We start from the raw sequence: 18435 nt of genomic DNA on the forward strand, positions 1-18435 counted from the left end.
GCATCTTGCAGTTGATGGAGATTTGTGGGATGCACATCCAGGGCACAAAGCTCCCGTTCCACCACATCCCAAAGATGCTCTATTGGGTTAGATCTGGTGACTGTGGGGGCCATTTTAGTACAGTGAACTCATTGTCATGTTCAAGAAACCAATTTGAAATGATTCGAGCTTTGTGACATGGTTAATTATCCTGCAGGAAGTAGCCATCAGAGGATGGGTACATGGTGGCCATAAAGGGATGGACATGGTCAAAAACAATGCTCATGTAGGCCGTGGCATTTAAACGATGCCCAATTGGCACTAAGGGGCCTAAAGTGTGCCAAGAAAACATCCCCCACGACATAACACCAGTACCACCAGCCTGCACAGTGGTAACAAGGCATGATGGATCCATGTTCTCATTCTGTTTACGCCAAATTCTGACTCTACCATCTGAATGTCTCAACAGAAATCGAGACTCATCAGACCAGGCAACATTTTTCCAGTCTTCAACTGTCCAATTTTGGTGAGCTCTTGCAAATTGTAGCCTCTTTTTCCTATTTGTAGTGGAGATGAGTGGTACCCGGTAGGGGCTTCTGCTGTTGTAGTCCATCCGCCTCAAGGTTGTGCGTGTTGTGGCTTCACAAATGCTTTGCTGCATACCTCAGTTGTAACGAGTAGTTATTTCAGTCAAAGTTGCTCTTCTATCAGCTTGAATCAGACGGCCCATTCTCCTCTGACCTCTAGCATCAACAAGGCATTTTCGCCCACAGGACTGCCGCATACTGGATGTTTTTTTCCCTTTTCACACCATTCTTTGTAAACCCTAGAAATGGTTGTGCGTGAAAATCCCAGTAACTGAGCAGATTGTGAAATACTCAGACTGGCCCGTCTGGCACCAACAACCATGCCACGCTCAAAATTGCTTGATTCACCTTTCTTTCCTATTCTGACATTCAGTTTGGAGTTCAGGAGATTGTCTTGACCAGGACCACACCCCTAAATGCATTGAAGCAACTGCCATGTGATTGGTTGATTAGATAATTGCATTACTGAAAAATTGAACAGGTGTTCCTAATAATCCTTTAGGTGAGTGTGTATATGTATATGTACGTACACACACACACACACACACACACACACACACACACACACACACACACACACACACACACACACACACACACACACACACACGTAACTAAATTAATAACACTGTGACACAATTTTCTTCTGGAAACAAACTTTGTATTATTTTCCTGTTATCTCTGTAAAGCTGCTTTGAAACAATTTGTATTGTAAAAAGCGCTATATAAATAAATGTGACTTGACATGTCCACGTTCTCTGAGAGACTGTTTCTCAGTGCTGTCTGAGAGACGTTCGATGAAGAAAACAACACATACCGCTGCTCAGAGCATGTGTGAACTGAATGGAGTGCTTTTTGCCGCCTAATTGGCCTTGAACAGTTAAATATACATACTTGTGTCAAAGTGAGCATGTATTTGCAAGTAAACAGTCATTTATGCCTTCAGTTGAGAAAGAAAACACACAGATACAATGGATCTGTGCAGGCTGGTCTTAAAGTGACAGCATCCAAATTTACCTGCTGTCATTATTAAAGTTTATCAAACAATTACAAAAAAAGAGAAAATCTCTTACTGCTCTTGACTGAATCACTTTTGTAATTTTAATAAGAATAAATTTATATTTAATTTAACAGTAAAGACAATGCAGTGTTTTAAATTGTACAAATTTGATTATTCAATTTATGTAAATTTCTTATTTTTAGAGCTTGAAGTTTTTCAGGTAGGGCTATTTCATGTGTCTTTGTTCGATTGTAGCTTCTATTGTAAATGGTGATTAGTATGAAATTGTAAAAGTATCATAGGGCTGCACAATTAATCGAATTTCTAATTGCGATTACGATTACGGATGCCACGGTTACGTAATCGTTCAAAGCCTCGATTACAAAAGAAAATCCACTCTGCGTGTGTGTTTAGAGCATAATTATGTTATGAGAGGCGAATCACGACTACTTCAGAAAACCCAGCACAATATGACATACCAGGCAGTGACGTAAGTGTACGCTGAAATAAAAAGTCTTTCACCTCAGAAAAACGGACTCTACTGTCCTGTCAGCCGTTATACTGTGCTCGTAGCGCGCACTCTTCAATTGCACGCGCAAATACGGCGGTGCGCGCTGTGTAGCCTATAGCTTCACTGTATAATGTGCAAAAGGAACTACGAGAATGCAACGTCGTTACAATGTAAATTAGTAAGTCACGAAATAAAAGTAAAATACCAATAAATCACGTGTTAGCTGAGAAGGATTTGCATGCAGGTATGATTTTCAGTCTATTCACCAGGAGCTGTTTCATTAACAGTTCTTGTTAGTATTGTGTATTTACCATGGTAACTGTCGTTTCCATAACCCCAAAAATGCCACTTAATTTTCACTTTGTGTTATTTTTTATATTTTTAAATGACTGTGGTGGCTCATATCAACATTGTATTAACAAAAACTAGTTTGGGACTGCTATTTAATTGCTTTAGCATAGTCCTAGTGTTTTTCTAGTCTTTACTATGAGTCATTCTTACAATTGATGTTTATGTTAAGTAAAGTGGGACAGTACTTGTGTGTGTTAACAATTTTTTTGTAAACGTATTATAATATGCCTATATATATTCAATGTAAATTGTGATAATCGTAATTAATAATCGCAATTACAATTTCAAGGGAATAATCGGCAATTATGATTTTTGTCATAATCGTGCAGCTCTAAGGTATCAATAATTATAATAAAAAAAGAAATAACGATATATATCATTATTGTGAAACAAAATTACTCTCATCATGATAATAGTAAGATTTTGGTCATTTCACCCACCCAAAGTACAGACTATTGAAATGTTGGTCTCAACACTAGCGTCCAGCATACTACACATCAAGAGGATACAGAAACTGACAGAGTAGTGTCAGGACACTGGAGATCATCTGTGGCCAGTGCAACATGTTCTGGTTGCCCTCCACATCCTGCTGGGAGAATATCTGAGACATGATGGCTTTTCGGGCCACATTCTGGTAGAACAACTCCACAACAGTTTGAGGATTCAACACTAAAGAGAGAAAAAACAGCGTTAATCAGCCTTCTCTTCATCAGCCATAACCTGTGTTTCTGTATTGTGGTGATTCATTTTACCTGATCTGTTAGAAGTAGGAGTCGTTGAGTCAGACAGCTCCAGAACAGACAGATGCTGAAGATCAGCATTTCTAAAGAAAAACAGATAATGCATGAACTAATGAACTCATTTTATAACAATCAAAGACAAACTAAAAGAAATGACCAGCATATGTAGTTACTATAAAATAGTATTATAACGTACAGAGGCAGAAGGTCAAGACATTATTGAATTCCTTGATTCACTGAACCTATCATTCATCAGGAAAACAAAACTGTGTGAAAGCATAGATATATCTATCCATCTGTAGATTAAGATCTATGGTTTTGCATAAAATTACTATTTTGCTGTAGTTTATTGCTGTATCTTGATCATGTAATTTTCTCCCGGGTGTTTGTTAGATCACAGCACTGGAGTAGAGAGCACTTTGAATTATTCTTCACGTGCACAGTAACTGAAATTTAAAACTGTTAAAAGAAAGGTTCAATAAACTATTGCATAAATATAATACACTACGCATCACCTCTCCCCTTTGTGCTTTGAACATTTCAATGTGAAGTGCTGTGACTCCATGTTGCTTCAAGCGCATCATTCTGCGCACGGGATGAGCATAAACGCTTTGTGCTGCTCTTTATTGAGCCTTTCATATTATAATACTTTCACGCAATGAAAGATTATTAATAGCTTTTCTTCTGTCCTATCAATCATATGTCGCTCATTAAAAAGCTTTACTATAAATTTAAAATAAATGTCTTTTAATTATATAGTATATATTTCCTTGTTTTTCAAGAATGAAGGAGCGTGACACCTGTTTATTTTGAATGTCTGCCAAGCTAGTGAAACACTTGGTTTATTTACAGTTGTTGTACTGGTACACAATTATTTAATAAATAATTCACTACATTGGTGTCTTTGTTATTTATGTTTTACAAAGTGAGGAAAGTAATGTTTAAGTCAAGCCTTATGCCTTGAACAAAAGAATGATCCCAGTCTCTTTCACAAAGCGATGCCTAGAGTTTATTAGTTAATTCAGCACTGTTTAAAAATTATTATTTTAGTATTGAATCGGTACTCTGTATCGACCAATACTGAATCCTAGGTATTGGAGGCAAAAAAAGTGGATTGGAGCATCTCTAATGTTTATATATATTTATTTCAAACTGTATAGACCAAACCAGTTTTTACACTCCAGCCTTTTGCAATCTTGCAATCGCAGGAATCAATGCTGATCCAATCGATCCTTATTTACAACAGCTAACATCTGTCTTAAGCAGTTTTACTAGCATGAAACACACCATTGGCAGGGCTCAATCCGAGGGGCGGGATAAACAGTTGTCTTTCAAAGTCCCTCTGCACGCAATAGGATAGCGCTACAACCAACCAGAGCAATGAAGGTGACGTAGTCAGAGCGACGGACTTCAGTGCCGTTCTTTGTTCTTTTCTCAAAGAAAAGCTTAACTCCAAGTCTTCCAGAGTCGCGGCCAAAGCCGATTCGAAAGACCGCTGTTCGCCAGCAGCAGCGGCCATCTTTGTTTTCAAGTAGCTAGGGCTGTCGCGATAACCGCAATATTGCAGTACCGCGCTACTGACAGGCCAACCGCAGAGGAATGCAAGTAACCGCAGCAACCACGAACTGCGTTTTCTTTTTTCATAAGGCCACCCTTCGTGGTTCGTACCATGTGTATTGAATGTTAAATAAGTTAATAATGATAACAAGACTGTTTATCATGGTGATTTGTACAGAGGATTCGTGGATTTGGACTTAAGCCTAAACAGACAGTGAATGTGATCGACTGAGCGCGTGCGATTACCTGCGTCTGTCTTTGAAGTCAAGTCATGTATATTCGTGAAAAGGTTGCCGTTTCCAAGGAACGCGAAATATTTGTCGTAGGCTATTATCCTTTTAACGTTTAAGGGTATTTATCATGAATGGCGTCAGCGCTGGTCAGCATTACACAGCGCGAGGAAGCCGTGGGGGGAAAGCAGCGAGTCACGCATTGAATCAATGCCATTGGTCTCTATTAAATGAAGCATTGCTTCAGTTTTGCCCAAAAGTGAAGCATTGCTGGCCAGCTGAGCCTTGAAAAGTGAAGCTCAAAGTTAAACAAACATCATTTAAGGAATCAGCTTTTTTGAACGTTTTCATTGAATGAACGGTTTAATGACTCACTCAAAGACAGTCCGTTGGCGTAACAACTGCGCGCTGAGTGACAGTCTTTCAATGCGCAGAGACGCTGTTTAGTTTCGGTTACATTGGTTACATTGTTTTTGTGTATGCTGACCACATCATAACACGTATTTATATAGCAACAAATAAATATAAATAAATAAATGGTGGTAAAACCGCATATCGCGCTATTGAGCAACTCAAAATTACCGCAAGGGAAATTCCTTCACCGCGACAGCCCTACAAGTAGCAGGGAATTCACGCGGAACCGTCGCAACTCTGCAGTCAATATGTTAAGCCCGCCCACTGACTCTATACACGATGTGATTGGCCTGACTAGAGTTTGGTTTATCCAGCTCGCAAGCCAATGAAGAGTTGCTAGATGACACTGGCTGCAAAATAAAATTTACTGTCGCTAGGGTGCGTCTAGATTTCTAGGCTACAGTTTTACAGCAAAAACCCCAAAACAAAACAGTGTCTGAGTGGAGGGTAGTATTTAAGTCTTCGTTTTCACTGAAACAAATTATACCCGCTTCAGCAATTAGGTTATCGTGTGTAATTAGGCAGCCATATTTACAGATTTGCAATATGAATCATAGTTTAAATAAAAAAAGATGGATCTTATTTTTCTGGAATGGGCTATGTGGCGTGTGGACTCACAGTAAGTCCAGTGGGACGGATGAGGAAAGCGTCAGGCTCATCTGTTTGAGCAGATGATACGTGCAAAGCAGATTCGAGCATCGAGGAATCAAGTCTTGCTGCAGCTGCAGTAACTGATTACCGCCCGCAAGAAACACCTGCACACACAAACAGGCAAAGAGTACTTTAAAACTGAAACTCAATTAGAAACAGAATTTTTTTCTGTTAGGGGAAAAGATCAGTGAACACCAGATTTTTAAGTTATCAATCAACAAGGGAAGAAATACATGTAAACAGCACTGTTACATTCTCAATCCTGTTTGAGTCCAAAAATCCTCTACATTTAGTCAATATTTCATCATGTCATTCATTTTAATCAATTTTACTCTCCTGAAAAAATAACATTACAATACTGTATATTATTTACACCATAATGTGACAGGAAGCTTGTGCTCAAGTCTGCCACGAATACGCTCAGGACCGTCAGCTGAGGATGTGAATTACAGGTTATAATTAGGGGTGTGACGAGATCTCGTGACAAGATCTCGCATTGTTAAAACATGACGATATTTCTTGTCGAGGTGAAAGCTGTGTCACAATATCAGCATGTAGGAGTTGAGTTTGTGGCAATACCTTTTACATTGCTTGCATTATGGTGTTTGGTCTCATACTCAGAAAGTAGAACTGAAGAGACATTCGTTACAAGATAGGGCTGTCAGGATTCCTCAATTTAATTTGTGTGCTCGATAAAAAAATAAAAAATCTTTTATTGCAATTTACCCATTCTGTTTGACGGCAAAATACCAGAAGTGGCGCATTCCACAGATGAGAATCAATGGTTTGCATTATTCGACCATTTTCTAACAACAGTGTTATCGCAAAGGCTGCAATTCAATTAAATAAATATATGCTGGTTTCGGAGTGATTTGTTGTTCATCGCAATTTCAAAATAAAAGTTTAAAACCTCGTTCGGAGTTTGCATATTTTGAAGTCCACATATTCTTGTGTCAAGAAATAACATTGGCTGTAGCATTTCAAACGTACAGAAGTGACCAAATATTAAAGATTAAAGGGTTAGCTCACCCAAAAATTTAAATTAGCCCATGATTTGCTCACCCTGAAGCCATCCTCAGTGTATATGACATTCTTCTTTCAGACGAGTACAATAAATTATATTATATAAAAAAATGTCCTGGCTCTTCCAAGCTTTATAATGGGAGTGAATGGCTGTATGACTTTGGAGGTCTATCAAAGTGCATCTATCCATGATAAAAATGCTCCACGCGGCTTTGCGGGGGTTAATAAAGGCCTTCTAAAGTGAAGCGATGCATTTGTGTAAGAAAAATATCCATATTTAAAACTGTATCGACTAAAAAAACTAGCTTCCGGCAGACGGCCGTACGCCAAGATGATTTACGCCAAAAGAGTAACACTTGAACTTGGCACAACGTAATGATGAACGCGATTGCCCAGTCCTGTTGGTTTGAACCGTGAGAGGCGTCAATTGGTTACAATTACAACAACTTAATAAATACGGTAAGTGTCTTTCTACCGGCTCTGTTCCTGATAATCTCAAAATGGCTACTGTTACTCCCTTGCTCAAGAAGCCTTCTCTGGATTACGGCTGCCCCCAAATAGTCGACTAAATGTTAGTCGATATGAGGAGGGCTTGGTCGAATACATTTTCATTAGTCGGTTAGTCGCAAAAAAACAACCACGTGAAAAAATTACGCAATCAGGGGCTGCGCAGTCAGTGTATGACATGAAATCAAAGCAACGAGAGATCAACGAGATCTCGTGCCTCGCGGTATACCAAAGCGCACTTGTGGGAGAGGTGTCTGGCTGATGCTAATAATTGTGTCAGGAAAAAAGTCCAAAGTGTGGGATCATTTTGAAAAGTCGAAGGACGACCCTAAAAAGGCTGTTTGCAAACTCTGCAGGCAAACATTTGCCTATCACTCGTCAACATCGAATATGTCTTATTTAAAACATGTAAGTAGTAAAGTTAACCACCACATGGCCCCTCATTTTAACAATAAGGATATAAACACATTTGCGCTGTTTAGTTAAAATCATATTCATGGTTTTTGACATGCATTTGTCTCTAGGCTCATCCACAATATTAGCAGCGATGATGTGGCGTCATGTGCTTCGACTTCGCAGTCTACAATGATGCAGCAGAGATTAGTTTTAAGAGATTAGTTTCTAAGTGAGAAAAGAAAGCGAGAAATCACAGAGAAAATTGTCGATTTCATTGCGTTTGATATGAGACCAATCAACGTTGTCCGTGGTGACGGGTTCAAAGAAATGTTTGAATTCCTCTAACCAGGCTACACCATTCCCAAACGCGACACAATAATGCATGGCTTAACAAGCAAATTCAACACGACTAAAGAAATTCTTGTTAAGAAAATACAAAGTTGTACAGCAGTCAGCTTTACAACAGACACATGGACCTCTATCAAGATTAAGGGTTACATGACCGTTACTGCACACTTCATGTCTGAAGATTGGCAACTACATTCTTTTGTGTTGGAAACAAAAGTGCTAGAGGAGAGCCACACAGCTACCAACATAAAAGAGCGACTCGGTGAAGTGATGGAAGAATTTAAAATACCTGGAGAAAAGAGGTTAGCAGTCGTACATGACAATGCCGCTAATACGGTGTTGTGCACAGAACTGATTTCTAATGATCCATCCTGGGGTAATGCGAAAGGCGTCCGTTGTGCGGGGCACACGTTACAGTTATGCATAAACGCGGCTCTTAAAACTGACTCCATATGTCGATGCATCGCTGCTGCTAGACGCCTTGTGGGGCATTTCAAGAAAAGTACCAAGGCTAAACACAGCTCTGACTTATAAACAGAAGCAGCAGAATGTTGCAGAACACAAACTTATCCAAGATGTCTCCACAAGATGGAACTCCACGTACTTCATGCTGGAGAGACTCTTGGAACAGAGATGGCCGGTTACAGCTGTGCTGTCAGACCCTGAAATTACCAAACGGTCTGAACGAGGTCTAGATCTCACAACAGCACATTGGCTGACAGCGGAGGACACGGTTGCAGTGCTAAAGCCTATGATCACTCTCACTGAGCTGCTTTCTCAGGATTTTAACGCATCCCTATCTGCCACACCGCCCATGTTAATAAACATGAAGAGACGCCATTTGGTGCTGCTCAACGAAGGCAGTCCCACCACAAAAGCACTAAAGACAGAACTAGCAAAAGAAATTGACACGAGATGGCAACTGACGGAAAATATTGCGAGCATTTATATACAAGCTGCTGTCTTAGACCCACGTTTTAAGAGCTTGTCATTCTTTGACCAACACGATCGAGAAGATGCGTACTCCACAGTGTCGGATCTGACAGAAAGTTTATCTACAGAAGCTGCGCCAGAAAGTGATCATGACAGCATTAGCCCTGCAGAGGAGGGTGAGCCCGAACCGAAAAAGGAAAAGCAGGCCGAGATATCCATGCTGATGGCCATTGATGAGGAGGAGCATGCAGAAGAGAAGGATGAACTAAAAATGTACTTGGCAGATAAAACAAAGGTTGATTCGGGACCATTGGCATGGTAGCAAAAAATGAACATCGATATCCAAAGCTCGCTAAAGCAGCTAAACGCCTCCACTGTATCCCTTCCACATCCACTCCATCAGAGCGCATCTTTTCAAAGGCCGGTTTCATTGTGAACAAGTTCGAGAAGCTCCCTTCTTCCCAACAATGTGGACAAGCTGGTGTTCCTCTCACATAATATGAAAAAAATAAAATCGAATTGAAAGCTTAGGTAAGAATGCTTAATTCCCTTTTTGTAGTGTTTCTGTTTGCTATCCGTTAGGCTATATTAAAAAAAAAAAACGGGTATTTTTATAACGGGTAGGCTATACAAATAAAAAAATATTATTTTTATTTATTCGTTTTTATAAAATGCAGAAGTTGTTTTTTATTCTGTAAGAAAAATTAGTCTGATGTTTGCAATTTGTTGTTTCAGGTCAAGACTCATCCGTCGTCTTAATGGCAGTTTGCGGCTTTGCTCTGATATTTTTGATTTGTATAAGTGTTCTTTAAATTAGCCTATTTTTTCCACATTTTGTCTTAAATATAGCCTAGTTGTTCTAAACAAATTAATCAAATACTTAGGCTGTTGATTTGTTTGCCGCCTTCTTTTTTATTCTAAGTTTTGGCGTTGTGCGATGTGCCATGTGCATTTATTAAATTGTTCATTTTTGTTAATTTTCCTTTTGAACAATATAAAAATTATATTAATTTAATTTTCCACTGTATTTTTATACCAAACAGTGTTTTTACTACAGTATTTATTTATGCCTTGTTTTGTACTAGGCCTAAGTTACTAATAAGTTTATTTAATTTATTTTAAAGAACGAATTTTATTTTATTTTATTCAAAACTGTTTTTTTTACATGTAACTGTTACAGTTTGTATTTTTGATAATAAATTATTAAAATGCAGAGGCAGTTGGATTGCTGTTTTTATGTTATAATTAGCCTATAATGTGTCGTAAGCGCTGTAATTTTCATTTTGAACGTGCTAATATCATGCATTAGCATTTTCTGTCATATGGAAGTGTTAAACTTCAACTTGGGCTGTACCTTTCCTTTGTACATACGCAAGTTTTTATATTAATATCATAAATGAACGATTATTCGACTAATCGCTAAAATGCGATTAAAATGCGTGTTAGTCGACTAGAAATATCTTTAGTCGGGGGCAGCCCTACGCTGGATCCTTCTGTGTTTAACAATTTTCGCCCAATCTCTGTTTTACCATTTATCTCTAAGGTTTTGGAAAAAATTGTGTTTAAACTTTGAGTAAATTGTGTAAAGAACCTTGTTCTTTTAGATTTAACTGCAGCATTTGATACTGTTGACCACTCCACACTAATTTTTAGGTTTTTATGCTGACAACAACCAAATATATACAGGTCCTTCTCATAAAATTAGCATATTGTGATAAAGTTCATTATTTTCCATAATGTAATGATAAAAATTAAACTTTTTTTTTAGATTCATTGCACTTCACCTGAAATATTTCAGGTCTTTTATTGTTTTAATACTGATGATTTTGGCATATAGCTCAATGAAACCCATCTCACAAAATTAGCATATGATGAAAAGTGTCTCTAAACGAGCTATTAACCTAATCATTAGATTTAATCATTAGTTTAGAGACCCTTTTCATGATATGCAAATATCTTGAGACAGGAATTTTGGGTTTTCATGAGCTGTATGCCAAAATCATTAGTATTAAAACAATAAAAGACCTGAAATATTTCAGTTGGTGTGCAATGAATCTAAAATATATGAAAGTCTAATTTTTATCATTACATTATGGAAAATAATGAACTTTATCACAATATGCTAATTTTATGAGAAGGACCTGTATACCTATATATATATGGAAGAGCAATTGGGACTTGATTTAGAGGGCTGCAATTTAAGCCCTCTAAATCAAGCAGCATCTCGATAGTTAAAGGAAAGGTAGTAGATAAAACATTCTTCATTAATGGTGAGGCAATACCAACAGTTTCTGAGAAGCCAGTAAAGAGTCTTGGGAGATGGTACGATGGGGATCTAAAGGACACAGTTCGAGTGGGAGAAGTTAGACGACAAGCAGTGGAAGGGTTGAAGAGCATAAACAGCTGTGCTCTACCAGGCAAACTAAAACTCTGGTGCTTTCAGTTTGGTCTATTGCCAAGGTTGCTGTGGCCACTGACTGTGTACGAGGTTTCTTTGACAACAGTGAATAAGCTGGAAGCGTTAATAAGTTGATACATCAGGAAATGGTTGGGAGTTCCACGCTGCCTCAGCACAGTTGGGGCTTTATAGTAAAGGAGTATTGCAGCTGCCAGTCTCTGCTTTAAACGAGGAGTTTAAGTGTGCCAAGGTCAGACTGGAAATTACTTTAGCAGAGTCACGCGACAAATGTGTAAGGGAGGCAGCCCCTGTGGTAAAACCTGGTAGAAAGTGGTCAGCAAAGAAATCTGTAGTAGAGGCAAAGGCTGACCTTCAAATTGGGGATATCGTGGGACAGGTACAGCATGGAAGAGGGGGTTTTGGGCTCAGTTTAGCTGCTCCTAAATGGCACAAGGCAGGCCCAGCTCAAAGGAGGAAGCTGGTAGTCAACGAGGTGCGAAAGCAGGAGGAGAGGCTGAGATGTATAAAGGCCATTTCCCAGGCCAAGCAGGGAGAGTGGATGAGATGGGAGAGTGTGGAACAACGCAAAATGGGCTGGCAAGACCTTTGGTCAATGGAAGAGAGTAGGATCAGGAGTAGGATCAGGATCTGGCCACTGAAGCAGAACAGCGAGGATGGAGAGTCCAGGTTTATCCAGTGGAAGTGGGTTGTCGAGGTTTTGTGGCACACTCTACAACCCGGTTCCTCAGAGACGTCGGATTCAGTGGCCAAGAGTTGCGTCGCACAGTAAAGAACTTATCTGAAACAGCAGAAAGGAGCAGCAACTGGCTGTGGTTGAGACGGAAAGATTCTAGCTGGCTGTGTACAGGCCGCCATGTTACGTATAATTTTTCGTAGAATTCTTGAAAACTTGAGTCTGTTGGTTTATTTGTATAGGTTGTATAGTATTTACAGTCATTACGTTCCTGTGTATATGCGTGAATGACGGGTGGTTGGGCAGATATTGTGTTTTGCGGTAGGTGGTATGCCATACGGAACCGTTGCCACTGAAACTGCGTATTAACGCACCAGTGGGGCTTGACAGCCTTAGTCAAACGGGTTGGCGCGTATGGCTGGGTTGCGGAGAGATTGTGGTTAGGTCTCAGCAGCAGGAGGGATGTAGAGGTCAGTAAGCTGGGCTGAGTTGAGTGGGGGACGGAGGGGGGTGACTCTGGGATGCCAGAGTCACTGTCGAGCCCTCTTGAGGTGTCGTGGGCTAGTCGACGAAACACTGAGGACGGAAGGTGCCCACTTGAAGACCCTACTCAGCTCAATCCAGACGGTTGTCATGGGGGGACCGCACTGTGGTTGCAGCCGTTGTGTGCTGACGCATGTTAACACTAGACAGAAGGAGATTTACATCATCATATGGAAAGAAGCGTAAATGGATGGAGAAGCATAGGTTACTGTAAAGCTATGTCTTAGTTGGTGCTTATCTTGGCGAAAGCAGAGTACAAATCAGCATGAAGTTTTAACATCTAATCTTGTGTAATGGAAATCATTACCTATCAAGAGAAATGATCCATCTGCATTAACTTATCTTCTATTATGCTTAGAAAAGGTTAAAACTATGCTTGCTCAAACTTTTTATCTTTAAATTAAGCTAAACTAAGGTGATAGTTTTCGGCCCCACAGATCATTTTAAGACCACCAGCATCAATTTGAGGAGCTTATCTGTCTTTAGATCTACGCATGGGCGGAAATTGGGTGTCCTTTCAGATGAGCCTTTAAAACTTGACAAACAAATATCAATCGGTAATTGGATCTAGTTTTTATCAACTCCGTCTTTTGTCTAAAACTAAACACTTACAAAACACAGATTGCGGTTCATGCTTTAATTACTTCCCGTTTAGACTACTGCAACTCACTGTAATGCTGTATTTCCCAGTCACAAATGCTCGCCTTCAACTGGTTCAAAATCACATTACTCCAATCCTAAGAGATCTTCACTGGCTCCCTATTTAGTATAGAATTGACTTTAAGATTATTTTAAATGTCTGCATAACCATGCTCCTATCCATCTTATCAGAATTGCTGCATTCCTATACCCCTTCCAGAATCTTAAAATCAAGGGGCCAAAACCACCTAGTCCCACACTCACGACTCAAACGTAGAGGGGATCGAGCATTTTCTGTGGTTGGGCCAGGGATATGGAACAACAAGCCCTTTGAGATGTGGCACCTTCTCTGACAATCTTAAGTCTCTTTTAAAAATGTATTTGCTTTCTCTGGGGGATTGATTGTTTTTTTTGTTTTGTTAACCCTCTGGGGTCGACAAACGCGCCGGCGCTTTTTGCTTGATTTTTTTCACATAGCAGCAAAATAGACCTAAAATAGACAATTTTTGGTCATACAGACGTAAGAAATATGAAAAAATAAACTGTTAAATGTCTACTTTTTTATGTGTCCAATTACAATCTAAATAAAACATTGTGCTTCTGTAAAATAAAGAAAATAAACGGTGTGCTTTCTGGCTCTCCGTCACAGTGGGCTTTTTTTTGAGCACGTCTCTAAACTTGAACAAAACTCAGCGACTACTATTCAACCAGGCAAGAGCAATATATCTTTATAATCGTTTAAGTTTGTAGTTTTAAATGATCTAATTCATAACAAAAACAAATATTCTCTGTTTATGTAATCTATATGAAAAGAGAGAGATATCAGTCGTTCTCATTTAATCTCATTATCTTTTAATTTGACACGCCCACGGAGAGCGAGCGCTATTCCAACGCAAATGATCTGAGGCAACACATGCAAACGTGTAAACTCCCATCAGATGAGATCAGCACACCAAATTAGATCAGATTACAGTACTTTACGTTGTCTTGTGAGACTGTGAGGAATAATCCTGGGAAATTTACCTCATAATGGCTGGTTTAAATTCATTTCGAGGAGCAACGGATCCATCTGAGATGTTTTTTTATTTTTATTATTGTTCTAATCGCAATATCCTAGTGCAGTGGTTCCCAAACCTGTCCTGAAGTACCACCAACACTGCATGTCTTCTTTGTCTCCCTAATGAAACACACATGATTCAACCCATCAGCTCATTAACCCATGTGATAATGAGCTGATGAGTTGAATCAGGTGTGTTTGATTAGGGAGACAAAGAAAACATGCAGTGTTGGGGGTACTCCAGGATAGGTTTGGGAAATACTGTCCTAGTGTATGTAAACCGCAAAAAGACTGTTTAAATATGAATCGCGTCTGTGTGTGAATGAATGAATTGAACAGCTTTTACCAAACTATATTGCTATACTGAGATGAGTTAAGATTGACTGAAATATGTTGAAATAAAATGTCTTTTATATGCCCTAATATATCATAAAAACAACAAACAATATGCCTATGTTAAAGACGAAATATGAAAGACAACATTTTGTTGACTAGTTTTGGATAGATTATAAAGTTTTTACTGTAAAATAGACTACTGCCACATCAAATAAGCTTTTGTTCACCAATTTCTGCTCAAATATTAAATATGTTAGGCTATGTTTGTTTTGTTAAAAATAAAGTCATCAACTAAGATGTTGTTATAGTGTTTGTTCCAATGTAGGCTTTATACAAACTAATGAATCCTTAAAGGTACAATATGTAAGAATTTTGCAGTAAAATATCCAAAAACCACTAGGCCAATGTTATATATTTTGTTTAGTTGATTACTTACAATATCCCAAATATTTCCAACTATTTGTAAATCGTGAGAAAATTGCGATTTTAACCAAGGAAACGGGACGTGTGAGCAGGGGTGAGTCGTCGCCAGTCAATGACGTCATATCCGCTTTACCCTCGGTTTCCGCCAGGTTTGACCTCGCACTGCCATAGTAACCATGGCGACAGACGTGGACAACTGGGTTATGCCTGTTATGCCTAGCAGGACGCTCACGCTGGAGTTGTTTTGTTCAAACATTATGGACCATGGCAAGCAGACTTTGAGACAAAAAAAGGACTAAAACGAAGATCAGCATCTTTCGAGATGCCGAGAGCTCCACGTCCGCGACTAACTTCGACTTGACAGAGATGCGAGTGTTGCATGTACTTTATTAGACAGGTGAGCAAATGTACATAAAACTATCAATGTTATTTAGTTCAACATGATGAAATGTTAGAATATGATCTGTATGTTATTCTAATGTTGATCTAGCTTAGTTAGTCTCATACAGCCAACACACAACCTAACTAGCAACATTCAACACACTCAAATGCAGTTTAGTGTGATAGTGTAACTGTTAGAGCAAGTGAAACAGCGCTGCGTTACCTCAAGTTTGATTCGTCTAATAAACTAACCTGTGTGAGTATTAATTCAGCACTTGCGTGTATAGTTCGGTAGAATGAAATGTCCTTATTCCTTTATATCCGTGGGACTCGCGTTGTGTGTGGAGCTGGTATACGTCTAGCAATTGCGCCCTGCTTTATACCACAGTCATGTTAAAAACATCAATGTATTCACTCATCTATAAAAGATCCATCAGCTTGATGACAAGATCCATAATTCAACTTAATGTGGAATATACATCATCAATATGCGCCTTTGTTATTGTAAGAGGTTAGCGACCCCTGGTGGCGAAAAAATCCTGCATATTGTACCTTTAACTTTGAAATACATATGATAAAATGTATACTTTAGTTTTTACAAAGAAATATTGTTATTTTAATTGTTGCTGTAATTGTAACCTTTTTAATAAAATAGCAAAGAATATATTTACAAGCTAGATGTAAACAAAATCTTAAAAGGTCAATATAAGCCTTCTCTTCAAAATATTTTTATTGTGTTTTATTAGTGGCAAATTTGGGGAGAGGATACATATCCAAAACTCTCTGAAAATACTGTATGAGAATTAACTACACAATTACTACAAATATTCACCTTGGATATTATACAATTTGCAAGCAAAAATACAAGTGGAAAAATACTATTTTTTTGAGATGTTTATAACTGTGAAACAATTTTGTAGTATATATATATATATATATATATATATATATATTTTTTTTTTCTTTTGTCCTTGTATTCTTTCTTGTGGCTCAGTGACACACCTGTGTGAAAGGCTCATTATGCAGGTCTTTTGTCTTCTCAGGTGTGAATCAGAGCATTATTCCTGATCCACATATTCGCATATTGCCTTTCCAAACAAAAAGTGTTTTACAAAATTTAAATCAATCTATTGTTTTATGTGAAGGATTAGGCAGGATGATTTTCAGATCATTTTGAAGCAAAAATTAAGGGTGCTCCTATTGATCGGTCGCCGATCATAATCGGCCGCTAATTGCTTTGGGATGTGTGATCGGCGGTCTCTATAAAGGCCGATCAAGAAAAGCCGATCAGATGACGCAAAACTCGCGAGAAAAAAATTCATTAGCAATCAATCTGCAATGTGTGTTTCATGCCGCTACCCGCTTGTCAAACTGTGCAGCCTCTCTGTTCCACCCGTAAATAAATCCATCGATCCGCAAACTGTGTTTGAGTTCTTAAATGGTCTAGTGGTAGATCTTTTGCCAAGCGTGTCAGAGGTTACGGGTTCTAATCCGCACTCGGATAGTTTTTTTCTCTCTCATCAAAACTGAATATGTTCATCAGTGGTTACAGTATATCAAGCAGGGACATGTTTATGTGCATTTTATTTTGTGTGTGATTTCACCGGAATGAATAGAGTCTACACAACGGCGATAGATTGAAGCGCACGTCTGAGTGAAGATTGCGACAACAAGCGCAACAAGAAGCGGCAACAAGCGCTCACTCAGATCGAGTAAAAAACAACAACACATTTTAGCACTAGATTTCTTATTTAATAGCGAACTAAATGAATGCTCTGCTAGTTAACTGGAGATGTTCTATTTATTTGTATTAGGTACAACCATGCTTGCCTCAATGTTACAAAAATTGGTGGGAGACAATATCGATCCTTAGAAACAGTGGTTGGACACTTCACTGGATCTAAACAAATCAATCTAACCATTGATGTGACCAGTAGAGGTGGCTTTCTTAATCTGTTTAAAATAATTTTGCAAGGGTTCTTGCAAAAAATTTTTTTTTAATCAAAATATTGATGCTTAACCCTCTGAGGTCGCGCGATAGTCTCGCTTTTTTTCTTATCAGTGCAAAAGAAACTCAAAATACTCTCTTGATTTTGATCTTACATATTAAGTGTTGTACATCATTAGATCCTGATAAGTGTCTTTTTTTTTTGTGGATACTCACAATAAAAATAAAGTGTTGTGCTTGTCGCCAAATAAAGGAAAAAGAAACATGATGCGCGTTCTGCCTTCTCTCTGTCAGTTCAGTCCATTCTGGAACGCATCCGAAAATTAACTGTAATTCCGCGAATACTTGTCATACAGGCACGAGTGTTTTTCCATAATGAAGCTTGAACTCTCTTCTTTTAAATGAATTAATTTATATAAAAAAACAAATATTCTCAGTTTATATAATCTGTATGAAAAGAGAAAGATGTCAGTCTTTTTCTTTCCAGCTCATTATACCTGATTACGCGTTAATGTGCCACGCCCACGGAGAGCGCGCGGTATTCAAACGCAAATGATCTGAGGCAAGCCATTCAAACATGCCAACGCCCACCAACTGGATTATAAAACACATCATGTTTAGTCAGTATCTCACTACAGCTGTGTACACAGCGTATCCCCACGCTGTGAGCAATAATACTATCTAATAACCCTGGAAAATGGACCAGAAGTGCTGGTAGTTTAATTTCGAGGAGCAACGGATCCAGCTGATGTTGTAAGTCATTTATTCTTAAGTGCTTTGTTCTAATCG

General features: G+C 38.7%; 1 protein-coding gene across 1 annotated transcript in view; it reads right to left on the reverse strand.

The window, feature by feature from the left end:
• nup160 (nucleoporin 160) overlaps window positions 1-18435 on the reverse strand; it is a 105565-nt gene that overhangs the window by 33176 nt on the left and 53954 nt on the right. Inside the window, exons 17-19 of the mRNA XM_077211309.1 lie at window positions 5988-6124; window positions 3181-3251; window positions 2938-3097 (exon numbers count right to left, since the gene is read on the reverse strand). Of these exons, the coding sequence (XP_077067424.1) occupies window positions 2938-3097; window positions 3181-3251; window positions 5988-6124 (368 nt within the window). The remainder of the gene's footprint in view (window positions 1-2937; window positions 3098-3180; window positions 3252-5987; window positions 6125-18435) is intronic.

This window comes from Siphateles boraxobius, unplaced genomic scaffold, assembly GCF_051911475.1.
Source record: "Siphateles boraxobius isolate OS27281-9 unplaced genomic scaffold, OSU_SipBor_1 65, whole genome shotgun sequence".
NCBI lineage: Eukaryota > Metazoa > Chordata > Actinopteri > Cypriniformes > Leuciscidae > Siphateles > Siphateles boraxobius.